The 12,977-nt window shown below is 42.0% G+C and overlaps 1 protein-coding gene across 2 annotated transcripts in view; it reads right to left on the bottom strand.

Annotated features, from left to right (window-relative positions):
• GNPTAB (N-acetylglucosamine-1-phosphate transferase subunits alpha and beta) overlaps positions 1 to 12,977 on the bottom strand; it is a 44,135-nt gene that overhangs the window by 19,633 nt on the left and 11,525 nt on the right. For both annotated transcript variants that reach the window (XM_083401338.1, XM_083401339.1), the window contains exons 4-7: positions 12,047 to 12,088; positions 10,604 to 10,809; positions 9,076 to 9,140; positions 8,327 to 8,461 (exon numbers count right to left, since the gene is read on the bottom strand). In XM_083401338.1, the coding sequence (XP_083257464.1) occupies positions 8,327 to 8,461; positions 9,076 to 9,140; positions 10,604 to 10,809; positions 12,047 to 12,088 (448 nt within the window). The remainder of the gene's footprint in view (positions 1 to 8,326; positions 8,462 to 9,075; positions 9,141 to 10,603; positions 10,810 to 12,046; positions 12,089 to 12,977) is intronic.

The following is a 12,977-nucleotide window of genomic DNA, read 5'->3' as shown; positions in this document are numbered from 1 at the left end:
GTATTCCCACGCTCAGTGGGACCTCAAGGTTTGTGAAAAATCTTTACAGGGCAGCAAGAACCCTGTGGACTGAGCATGCTCGGTTAGGGTGCTGGTGCAATGGAGGAACCTGAGGAGGATCACTCCACAATGGCTTCCAGTCTGTTTCTGGGCCCAATTTAAAGTGCTGGCTTAAATTGCTGATTTAAATTTAAAGCCATTGTCTTCCATACGTACCTACCTGAATTTTAAGATGTTCTTTGGAGGCCCCAATCCAAGTGCCCCCACCGAACAAAGTGAAGTGGGTCACCACCAGGGAGAGGGCCTTTTTGGTGGAGGCACCCTAGTTATGGAACGGCCTTCACAGAGAAGGTCACCTGGCACCATCCTTGTCTTCTTTCCAGCACTAAGTCACCTAAGCTTTTTAAATAACCAGTGCAGTCCCATTATTGTTTTTATACTGATATACTGTAAATGGCTCCGATAACCTTATGTTATTGAGGCCATAAACAAATAAGCCTTTTTGTTGCGGAATCATGTGTGCATCATCCAGATGGTTCCACGTCATTATGGACCCAGATTATTATCACCACATCTGTATCCTGCCTCTTCTTCAAGAAGCCCTGGGTAGTATATGCAAGCTATCCCATTCTAATCCTCAAATTTATCCCATAAGGAAGGTTAGGCTAAGAGAGAGCCTCTTATAAATCCCTAAGTTTTCATGATTTAACCCAGGTCTTCTCAGTCTAACACTTGATCCATTTTTCCACGCTAGCTCTCTTCAGCATATGGCAGCTTCTACCTTTCTCAGGAAAAGACAGTACCTGTTCCCCCATAACACACTAAAAGTTAGGTACATAAAACCAACAAGAATTAGTTTCAACACTCATCCTTTAAATTTTGGCTAGAAAGAGAAATTGTATTCAGACGTAACTTCTATCGTCCAAACAATGATAACAACTCCTGTGCTATAGTAATCCCTGGCACATGTGGCTTCATAAATTCCTGATTTGCTTAAACTGTAGTTTGCTATTACATCCAAATCATGACAGTTGAAGTTAAGACTCCAAATCAGGATTGCAAGTCACAGTTTGATGCTGGTTTGTGGTTTGGAAGGCTTGCTCAAACCACTGTTTGCTGGTCCAGATAAAATGATAAACTATGGTTAGATCAAAGCAGGAAATGGCCATGTAAGCCAAGCACAAGAAGAGAAGAAAGTGAGGGGTAGGGAAAAGTGCATAAGTACAGGTCTTGTTTTGCAACTGAACCCCAGTAATTGTGTCTGAATGCAGCTATAGAGTCCTAGAAATTATTTGCACTACAATCCTTGGACAGTGCATCTAGGACTTCTTGGTTTTTTTTAAATAAATAAATAAAAACAAACCAACTTCAAGATCCTGTAACATCCAGTCTCCTTAAACTGAAAATACCATTTGCAACGAATTTCATTTTTAAGATACTATACCATATCCTGAAATGAAGCTGCCCATCAGTTGTTTGTTTATCTATGTGTTCGCCAATACACATTTCTGAAATGGCTTAAAGGAACTAGAAATCTGAGATTCAAAAAGGCTCCAGAACTAATCCATTTGTGGGTCTTCTCCGAATCCTCAGCCAAGATTTCCAATCCACCGCTAAGGTCATTTATTACTGGGGAACTGTTTGATCTGCTTGCTATTTTTAACACTTGCCACCAGTTAAGTCTAGATATCAGCTTTCATAATGGGCTAGATCAGGGGGAGGCAAAAGGCTGGTGCACCAGGCACAACGTCAAACAGCAAATGTGGCTCACAAAGGGCAAGGGGCTGCTTTTCTTATTCAAAGAAAGCAATCTTCAGATGTATTTACTGAGGCAAGTGGTCAACAGAAAAAAGTTACACTGGTCACAAGGTGAGATCTGAAAGCTTAAAGGCAACATTGCAACTGGCTCCTCACTTCAGGAAAGTAAAGTTAACCCCAGGCAAACTCCTAAGTGGCTAACCTGGGCGCCATATGAAAGAAACACTGTAGAGTCTACCAGAGAGCAGCTGGGTTGCACGGCATCTCGGCAGAGCATTGACCTAATGGACTGCACTGAGGTGGATGTAAATGGGGTTCAGATTCCCTCTGTCAGTCTTAATGGGCTATAAGTAGTAGTCCTTTAAAGCTGCAATATGCAGAAGCAGAGCCATGGCCAAAGGCATACCTATAGTGTGAGCAAAGGAGAGAATCAAGAGCCACAGCGGCACTGAGAGGAGGAAGGTAGAGCAACTGCTCACTATATAAGTATTGGCAAAAGTTGTGTGAACAGCAGCTCATACGACCAGAATTGAACCAAGGTTAGAAAGCAAAAGATACATGCAGCCTCTGGGATTTAAAGGGTAATTGCATAGAAGAATATTCATTTATATATTTTGCTTAGTTGCTCATATGCACCCGTTTTGTGTGTGCGCCAAAATACATCACTATCAGAGGCTGTGAAATTCCATTGGGCAGCAGTGGCCGGGGGGCGGGGGGGCAACCAACCCAAGTGCATTTTTAATATTTGAAATATATCCATGCAGTAAAATAATTTTTGCCCAGCTTAAATGCAATCTTCCCCTTCCCCTGTCATCTGACTTTCCCATAGACCTGCAGCTCCTTATGAGGAAAACAATTTGGAAAGGTTGCAGCATTTAGGACTTTTCAGCTTAGATAAAAGGCAAGAGATGAGTTGACGGAAGTTTATAAAATCACACATGGCATAAGGAAAGTGGATAGAGGCCCACAATGGAAAGTGATCCTCAGACTGGGAAAAAGTTCCACACCCCACATTTAATGCTTTATAGCAGTATATTGCCAGATTTTATTTTATTTTGCAAATGCTATTCAACTGCATTTATATTACATTTATCCAACATAAATGAACCCCAACCCCCAAAATAATTTCTTTTTCTTTTTTAAACTGACCTTTCCTCTTTCCTTTCAGACATCTGTCCCGTTTACCCATCCCATTCTCACAGCAAACATAGGCCCAGCTGTCACGCTTGTGACATTTTAAGGCCGTTGATGGTTTGAATTCATGCGCCACCCGATAGCTCTAAATCTGACTCATGAGGTCTGTCATGGGGAAAATCCGATAAATCTCAGCCCTTCCAGAGCATCATCATCTGGACAAACCGATGAAAGGGTGGCCTCGGTCGTTGTTGAGACGGAGGTAGAGTTATGGATACCAGCAAGCGCTCTCCAAAAATAATGCTGTGGAAATGCTACGGATTGCAAAGCTGCCATCAAGCAGCCTCGCATTTATTTAGGAGAACAACAATGTCATGATGTCCCCTCCACTGTGCATCATCGAAAATATATTTATGCCATGTTTCGCAGAAGTTTCCACTGCACACAGGAAGGCTGTATTAAGGACACAGGATTTCCCTGTCTCTTATCCTCTTCATCCTCATCGCTATGGAAGAATGCATAAAGTTACCCTGAATAAAACAAAGCTCGATCCTTTCCTGGGTTTTCTCAGTGGTTCCAACAAACAAAATGTCCGTATTGATAAAAGCATATTGCCCAAATGGATCCCAAATTAAGTAAATGACTACAGTTTAACAAGGAGAGCTACCGGGACCACATAACACCGGTTCTGAGAGATCTGCATTGGCTCCCAGTACGTTTCCGAGCACAATTCAAAGTGTTGGTGCTGACCTTTAAAGCCCTAAACGGCCTCGGTCCTGTATACCTGAAGGAGCGTCTCCACCCCCATCGTTCAGCCCGGACACAGAGATCCAGCGCCGAGGGCCTTCTGGCGGTTCCCTCATTGCGAGAAGTAAGGTTACAGGGAACCAGGCAGAGGGCCTTCTGGGTACTGGCGCCTGCCCTGTGGAACGCTCTCCCAGCAGATGTCAAAGCAATAAACAACTATTTTACTTTTAAAAGACAACTGGAGGCAGCCCTCTTTAGGGAAGTTTTTAATGGCTGATGCTGTATTGTTTTTAATATTCAGTTGGAAGCTGCCCAGAGTGGCTGGGGAAACCCAGCCAGATGGGCGGGGTATAAATAATAAATTAATTATTATTATTATTATTATTATTATTATTATTATTATTATTATTATTACTACCACTACTACTACTACTACTACCAAGTGGTGAAAAACTGATTATCGAATTATGAATGGTGCAGGTGGAGAAAAAGTCTTTTTTCTTCTTCTTCTTTTCTGCTAATAAAAGGTAAAGGTACCCCTGCCCGTACGGGCCAGTCTTGCCAGACTCTAGGGTTGTGCGCTCATCTCACTCTAGAGGCCGGGAGCCAGCGCTGTCCGCAGACACTTCCGGGTCACATGGCCAGCATGACAAGCTGCATCTGGCGAGCCAGCGCAGCACACGGAACGCCGTTTACCTTCCCGCTGGTAAGCGGTCCCTATTTATCTACTTGCACCCGGAGGTGCTTTCGAACTGCTAGGTTGGCAGGCGCTGGGACCGAACGACGGGAGCGCACCCTGCCGTGGGGATTCGAACCGCCGACCATGCGATCGGCAAGTCCTAGGCGCTGAGGTTTTACCCACAGCGCCACCCGCATTAGTATTTCTGCTAATACTAAGATGTTTATTCAACAAGGCAGAAAGCTCATAACTGACAAAAGGAAGTCATTCACATAATGGCCACGTTCAGACATTACAATAAATCGCGGACTACTGTGAAGAGAATCAATCTAGTCTCTCCCTGGAACAATCACTAGTAAGTGTTCAGAAGTTTTCACTTCCAGTTTTGGTTAACAGCAGTTTTGTCAAAATATGACACGCTCCAGTTAATTTTAGCAATGGTTTGTTTAGAACACAAATGCAAGAGAAAAACAAATTCTCACAACCACCTGAGTCTATTCATGGCAAATGAATTCTGGAAATGTAAAAAATTGTCTTTTCATAGGCCGGATGAGTAAGCAAGCTTCTTGGCTCCAGGGTAGGGGTGGAGCAATCTGTGACTTTCCACATGTTGCTAGACTACAATGCCCATCATCCTCACCACTGGCAATGCTGGGTGGGGCTGATGGGCACTGGAGTCCAACAAACTCTGGAGAGCTGCAGGTTCCTCACCCCAGTGAAAGGCATCCCTGAATCAAACTGTGCTACTCACTCACCCCTTTACTACCCTTTAGTTTAGAACAAGCAAACTTCAAACCACAGTTTATGAAGCTGGATCAATTCAACATAAGTAGTAAGGAATTTTTGCCCATGGTATGATTATTTCCCACCTAGTCGTTTTGATAGGTTGGCACCCTATTTGCAAAATCTAACAATTCCAAAACACAGAGGCGCTTTCACTTGGGAAAGATTAAATATACAGTGGTGCCCCGCAAGATGAATGCCTTGCAAGACGGAAAACCCGCTAGACGAAAAGGTTTTCCGTTTTTCAATGCGCTTCGCAGGACGAATTTCCCTATGGGCTTGCTTTGCAAGACGAAAATGTTTTGCGAGTCATGAGATTTTTTTTCGCTCCCCACCCCCTTTTTCTAAGCCGCTAAACCACTAATAGCCTTTTAGCAGCTAATCCGCTAAGCCTTTAATAGCCGCTAAACCGCTAATAGCGCTAATCGGGTTGCTTCGCAAGACGAAAAAACCGCTAGATGAAGAGACTTGCAGAACGAATTAATTTCGTCTTCCAAGGCACCACTGTACTGCCTTCGTCTTTACTTGCGGGTCAGTTTCAAAAAAATCCACCAGGAAAATGCTTATGTGGCAGTATTGAGTCAGTGGCTCATGTGCTTCTGGTTTGCACTCTTTATAAAGATTTGAGGAGTGAGGTTATTACCACTCTATACTACCCCATACCAGGTCGCTCAGACATTGCTACTGTGTCCTTTCTTCTAGCTGATCAAGATAACCAGGTGACAACAAAAACTGCAAAAAAATTAGCAGGGGCAATTAGAATGAGATCCATTTATTTATTTATTGATGTAAACCTCCAGAATATATTTTGTATAGATAGGTTTTCGCCTCTATCTTCAGTGCATTGTGTTTTATTTTATTGCTATGGCTAGTTGCTGATGCAAATAAAGATTCTTAATTTTTTATTTCAAACCACAATTCATTGGGTTCCGAGAAAACAGGAAGCTGTGGTTAATAATTAGACGTCACTTTTGGCCCTGCACAACTTTGGAAGGATTGCCAGAATAGAATGTGGCCCTTGGGATGAAAAGGTTTTCCCGCCCCTAATATAGACTGCAGTTAAAATCCAGAAAATAGCCTCCAGTTTCTAACACAGCCTCTCCAACATACTACAATATTATAAGCATGATTAATCCTTAAAGTTGTCTATAAATAACATTATTGCCACAGGCTTCAGCTCTAGCACTTTCAGGAAGAGGTATCAGAAGTTACTAGAATCAAGTTTAAATATAGTCGTGGAACAAAGTGTATTGCTTGGCATCAATCTATTGTCATATATTTAGTCTGTGAGCACCTTGCAGCCAAAATTCAGCCACCAGAATCAAATATTGAAGGAACTGTGATGTTTAAAAAAATGAGTATCATGGAAAGTCCTTTCCACACACAGCACCCCAGATTTGTAGCATGCAAAAATCGCAAGACAGATATGAAAGTTTTGTGTAACAGCTACAGTGCGAATGTTTGGACAAACACTGGGTTTCAAACTTTATAACAAAAAAAGAGAAATGAATCACTCCTTCATTTTTGTGTATGGTAGGTAAATAGCTACAACGGCACTGAAATACTGGTTTAACAGCACTGAACTCTCTGGCTCAAGAAGGGCATAAGCTTGGAATATTTATTTTTAGGTCACCTTTGCAAAACCTTGGGCCAAACATTCACAAAGATTTCAAAAGAGGAGGGTGACACCTAGTGGCCAATTGCCGATTTCTACACAGCGTTGCAATTTCGGACTATGGCATTAAATGAAACAAATTATTTGTTTCAATGGTACCAACTTTTTCTTCCAACTTCCAACGCCTTCGATTGGATTTCTTTTCTTACAGAATTTCATTGTTCTGCTCAAATGCAAAATTGTGCAATTTAAATTGATTGCAAGACATTCATTCCATCAATCCGTACCGTTAAAGAGAAGACCAGCTTGAGGTGCAACAATATAACAGCTAAATAGGCACTCAAATAATCAGACTTGCATCCAGTTTTGAGAGCAGAAACACAACATTACTTGGAGTTTAACTAATTGCAATAGGGAACAATTTAATAGAACAGTTTTCTTGTAGTAAGGATTTAACAAAGTCATCTGAGCAAGGATAATGGCTGGGATCCAACGAACTACACACTAACGTCTGGGTGCCTAAGGGCACTCTGGGGCTGAGTTCCTCAAACATCAGCCTAACAGGCTGCATACCACTTTTGAAACCAAAAGATGCTTGTAAGATGGCTCTGCTGTTCAAAGAGTGAGGAGGATGGGGAAGACCAAAATCCCACTGGGACTGCCCAAGCTCTTTAAGTCATTAACTCACAAAAAATGATGGGAGTAGCTGCACAGATCCTATATAAAAGTTATATGCGATGTGCAAGCATATGGTTCTATACATAGAGCACATAGGGAATGCATGCAACTTTGAATTCAGTCCAACCAGCTGTGTGTTGACCAACACTGTTAGGCAGATTTTTTTGCGAATTCAGTTTAGAATAATGCAGCAAACTGTTTTGCAAAGCACGCCCAAGGATATTTATTGGGCTAACGCAAAATTGGGCATATGCAGGTACATAATTTCCAGTGGCTTGTAATTCAGGGTGCCAGAGCTCATAGAATTGTGGAGCTGGGAAAGGTCTTGTAGGACCCTGGGGCTGTGTACACACCATACATTTAAAGGGACCACCCAAAGGATCATGGGAATTGAAGTGTGTTATGGGTGCTGGGAAACGCAGTTCTGTGAGAGGTAAGCTACAGTTCCCAGGATTTGGAGCAGGGATGGTGCTTTCAATGTATGGGGCATACGCAGAACTAGACCAGGGGTTGGCAACCTAAGGCCCATGGGCCACAAGTGGCCCACGGGGGTCATTTAACCAGCCCACGAGCCACCCGCTCGGTGAGTCCCTGCACGCTGCACGATCCAGCCCACAGAGGGATCTCTGCTGGAGTGAACCGGCCCAGACGAGGTAAACCTAGCCAACCCCTGAACTAGACCAGCCTCTTGGATTTTCTGCCTCAAGCAGGCCATCTCCATCAGAATTTTTAGTTTGCAGCCAAAGTTTTCAAATCAGGATTTGGCATCTTTTGAATAACCTATGAGACTACTACAATGGTAAATGAATACAGTAACAGCACAGGAGAAAATCATTTTGATTTGCGTGGAAGGAGAAAATGATTTTTAGCAGAAGGTTTACTCCATTATTCACAATCATCTGCTAGATTTTGCTCTTATAGTTGACGCTTACCTGCTTTATCTTGGAAGCAAGGTTTTCGGGCAGTTTTGCTCTTAGTTGATTTGTCTCTTTGAATGTAAGTGGAAATCCTTTGAGGAAAACTAAGTCTTGCATTATTACTAAACCAGGAACTTCTTTGTCTGTAGTCTGCAAGTAAGGGAATTTATTATTTTCTTAATTCTTTTTTTAAATGACTAACACTTTTTCCCCCATTGTGCCCCCTAGGGGAGAACTCACGCTTTTAGCATGAGAATTTTACTTACAGGCTATTACAGTAGTTATGGAAATATTACAGCAAAATAAAGAATTTTAAGAAGCAGGACCTTGCATCCAAGCAAGGATCCAAACTTTCTAGTATATATAAAGGTAAAGGTACCCCTGAGCATTAGGTTCAGTCGCAGACGACTCTGGGGTTGCACCCTCATCTCGCTCTATAAGCCAAGGGAGCCAGCGTTTGTCTGCAGACAGCTTCCAGGTCATGTGGCCAGCATGACTAAGCCACTTCTGGCGAACCAGAGCAGTACACAAAAACACTGTTTACCTTCCCGCCGGAGTGGTACCTATTTATCTACTTGCAATTGACATGCTTTTGAACTGCTAGGTGGGCAGCAGCTGGGACCGAACAATGGTAGGTCACCCCGTGGCAGGGATTTGAACCACTGACCTTCTGATCAGCAAGCCCTAGGCTCTGTGGTTTAGACCACAGCGCCACCCGCGTCCCTTTCTAGTATATATACCAACATCATTTTAAAGGAACATACCAAATAGCCTCTCCACACTGCTTGCTTGCTGCTTTCCTTTAACATCTGAGAATGGACATCTTCGGCTGGAATGTTCAATAATTCAAATCACAGGTCAAAAACTTTTACAGAATTTTTTGCAGCAATACACTGCATAATTTGTAAATAAAAACTTTTTTGAGATCTCACATATACTTGCTATGGGACACTTTGAAGTTTTCTCTTACAATCCAGTGCTATATAAATTTTATGAAATAAATATTTTTTAACAACAATACTGCAGAATGGGGATAACTTGCCCCCGAACCATCAGAGCTGGTTATCTAATTTCAAAGCCAAATGCAATATTTGTTAGCCAATGCAAAAAACAAATCACAATGCCACAGTCCCTTGATGAGGGGTTTTCTCTCCATCAGCTATTGTAGAAGTAAGAGTAAGAAGTAAGAAAAGATGTTTTATCTGGAGGGTGGGATCTGTAACAAAATGTTGCAGTATGAAGGATTCCAGCAGCTCCATTTAATGTCCCTCCCTCCCTTTTCCAACACTCTCCCCCCAAAGAAAGTCCTCACTGGGCTATTTTGTGTGAATTAGCTACAGGGCTAAGTTCAAGGTGCTGGTACAAAGTCCTATGCTACTTGTGATCAGGATACCTAAAAGACTGTCTCGACCCTTATATAGTCATCTGATGACTGTGCTCTGCAGACAGTGACCTCCTACAGATACCATATTGTCAGTCAATCTGTTCCATATGACCTAGGAAACTGGCCTTTAATGTGGCAGCACCTATGCTTTGGAACTCAATCTCACATGTTATCTTTTGGGTGCCTATTAAAGACCTTTCATTTCCAACAAGTCTTTTAAGTAGAGATTTGTTTTATCCCAGTGCCTCTGTTGGACACGGAATTGCTTTTAATGTTAAAATTGCTCTGGGGTGTTTTATGGGAAGTGCTTCATAAACAAAATAAAAATAAATACAACTACCATCTCCTTGTGTACAGACAAAGAAGATGCACCCGTGTCTCTGTGAGCAGCGTGTCTCAAGGGACTAGAAAGGGAATCTGAAAAACAGGCTACGCAACACCTCACCTCATCATGAAAGCAAAATGCAGAGCACTGAGAGAACAATTACAACATGGTCCACCTTTTGCCCAAGGCAAAACCTCTCTGCTGCTGTTGTTGAAAAATTAAGAAACTAACAAATTATTCTCCAAATGAATAAGTGGTAATGTCATGTTATTTTTATTAAGGAGGCACCACCAACACCGATATTTTTGCGTATAAACTGGGGGACACCAAATCACTACGTGTACATATTTCTCTACATATACCTAGATCAAGTTTGATTTACGGGGGGGGGACCTTATTTTTAGGACACATTCTCCTCTGCCTCCTAAGTTTATCTACTGACATCCTTTAATCATTGCAACAACAGGAGGAGGAGGAGGAGGAAATCCCCTAGAGAAGAGTCCCCTGAAACAGTAGTAATCCTATGGTAAACTAAAACCTTATGTTGCCAATTAGTGGGAGAAGACTTAAAATAGATCCTTACCTTCTTTAGAACTGTCAAAAACAACTACAGTAACGTTGGTGGAAGGGTTCTTTGGCTTGGCAACCAGGAATATATTGTTGGCAGATCTCAGCAGGGGATAGACAGAGGGCAGGTCCTTAAGAGTGATGTTGCTCCGCAAAGCTGGATCCAAGACGAGCATTGGCACTTTTATGCAATGTGTCAGCAAACACTCCAGTTGCTTCTCACTAGGATCAAGACAGCAAAAGTCAGGCATACTCTCAGGTTCAAAGCTGCACGTGGCTATTCAGCTTTGACTAGCTTCTGATAAAGAAGCACACACACACACCCCAATGGCGTTGCCTGCTCTCTGTTTATTCATATTTTGCAGAAATATATCCCAGGTCAAATCTATACTTAAAGTAATCATTTCTTTAAATATTTGTCATGTGCCACAGTATACTACAGGGGTTCCCTGCACAGTATACTACATGAGCTTCATTCAGGCTGTCCATGACGTTTCTGTAGATAGGAAATAGCAGGTCCCACATATTATTCATATTGATTTTTAAAACTGTCTTTTATTGCTTCTTTTATTTCTTATGTATTGTATTTTATTGCATGACAATTTTATTTCCACCATACAGGGCACTGAAATTACAACGGGCAAAAAAAGTTATTAAGTGATCTGCCAAGACCCTCAGCCATTTTCAAGTTTTCTGGGGTGGGAGGACCACTGCTGTATTGCATACAGCCTTTCTAGGTTGCCCAGCCTGATAAAATACAGAAGCCAGAAATAAATGAAGTAGAAAGCAGTCTATGTTCTGTACCATGAGAGCAATTTGGCAGCTGCTAGTTGGGTTTACGTGGGCCTTGTTGCTCACCTCATTAACCTTTCTCTTACAGTTAGAGGTAACAATGAAACATGTCTTCACATTTTGAGGTTTTGTCCGTATGGTGGACATCACCCATATTGCTTTAGGTGTGTGTGGATCATTGGGAATAACTACAAAAGCCTGATTTTTGAGTGAGCAGATAGGGAATGAGGCAGAAGGCCTTCTTGGTAGTTGTGTCCGCCCTGTGGAACACCCTCCTATCAGATGTCAAAGAGATAAACCATTATATGACTTTCTGTCGACATTTAAAGACAGCGCTGTTTTGGGAAACTTTTAATGCTTGAAGTTTTGTTGTATTCCTTTATATTTTGTTGAAAGCCACCTAGAGTGGCTGGGGCAACCCAGTCAGATGGGTGGGGTACAAGAAATAAAACAAAACAACCACAATAATAATTTAAAAATGAATTATTTACTTTAGAACATGAGGGAAAGTGTACCAGTTTTGTCCTACCCCTTGATCATGGCTATTTTAAATGTTACTTCACTCACTTGAAATTACAGTGTCAGTTAAGGTTCACACAGTAATTAATATATTGATAGTTGAAAGCCTTTTAAACAAAAAACACGAAACACCTATATTATTTCTTACCTTTTCTTAGTTGGTTCAGTTGTATTCTTTCCAAGAATTTCCCTAAAATACAAGTAAACGCATAACTATTAAATCCCCCCTGAATTAACATATACACCCAAAATGCACACAGGTTCTAGTTACTCTCATCACCCTGTAGACAGTAACAGAATCTCAATAACGTGAGTTTTTGCACCCAAAACCCAGAAGTAGCAGAATATGTCACAGCATCAAACCTCTCCCATTCATACCACCTATTAGGACACAGAAGCAATTCAAGCACAGGTGCTTCAGTTAAAGAACTGAGAGCCATGTCCGATAAATCTACAGGATGAATGGCCAATTTAATTACATCCCCACCAATGAAGGCTGCTGAAACACACTTCAATATGGCAGCTTCCCACAGAGAGCATAAGGCCTGCAAGCAGCTAACCTCAAGGATTAATTGGACTGTGGCAGGGCATAAATGTTTACATTGGCTATTGTTGCAGAGACTCTCAATCGAACTGGACAATCCATGAAGCAAATTGATTACAAACTTTGTGATCCTTGCAAAGAGCCACAAACGCACTGAAGAGTTTTCCAGCAGCATTCACATTGCCTTCCAGATGCTTCCAGATGTTCATAGCATCCTTGGTCATTCTATGAATCCAAATGTTGCTATAGCCTCCATATAGTTCACTGCTTGGAGCACTCTGAACTAAGGCAAGAATCGGGGACCCTCCTCTTTAGTGAGAACAAGAAGACTTTCACAGTCGCACTGAAGCCAAGAGGTCAGGGCCAGCTGAACATACAAAACATTATTTTCATGTTACCTGCTTGCAAGAATTATTGGCACCTGAGAAAGCAAAATGCCATGCCCCTGATACAATACTCTCTGAAAAGAGAGTCTTATATGTGGGAGGTGTGCATGCTGCAGATATGAATCAACTTGCTAATCTCCCACATGCGA

The sequence above is a fragment of the Podarcis tiliguerta genome (assembly GCF_965153285.1).
Source record: "Podarcis tiliguerta genome assembly, chromosome: 10".
NCBI classification, from domain to species: Eukaryota; Metazoa; Chordata; class Lepidosauria; order Squamata; family Lacertidae; genus Podarcis; species Podarcis tiliguerta.
The sequence above is the reverse complement of the archived record's forward strand: the minus strand, read 5'-3'. Positions and strand labels throughout refer to the sequence as shown.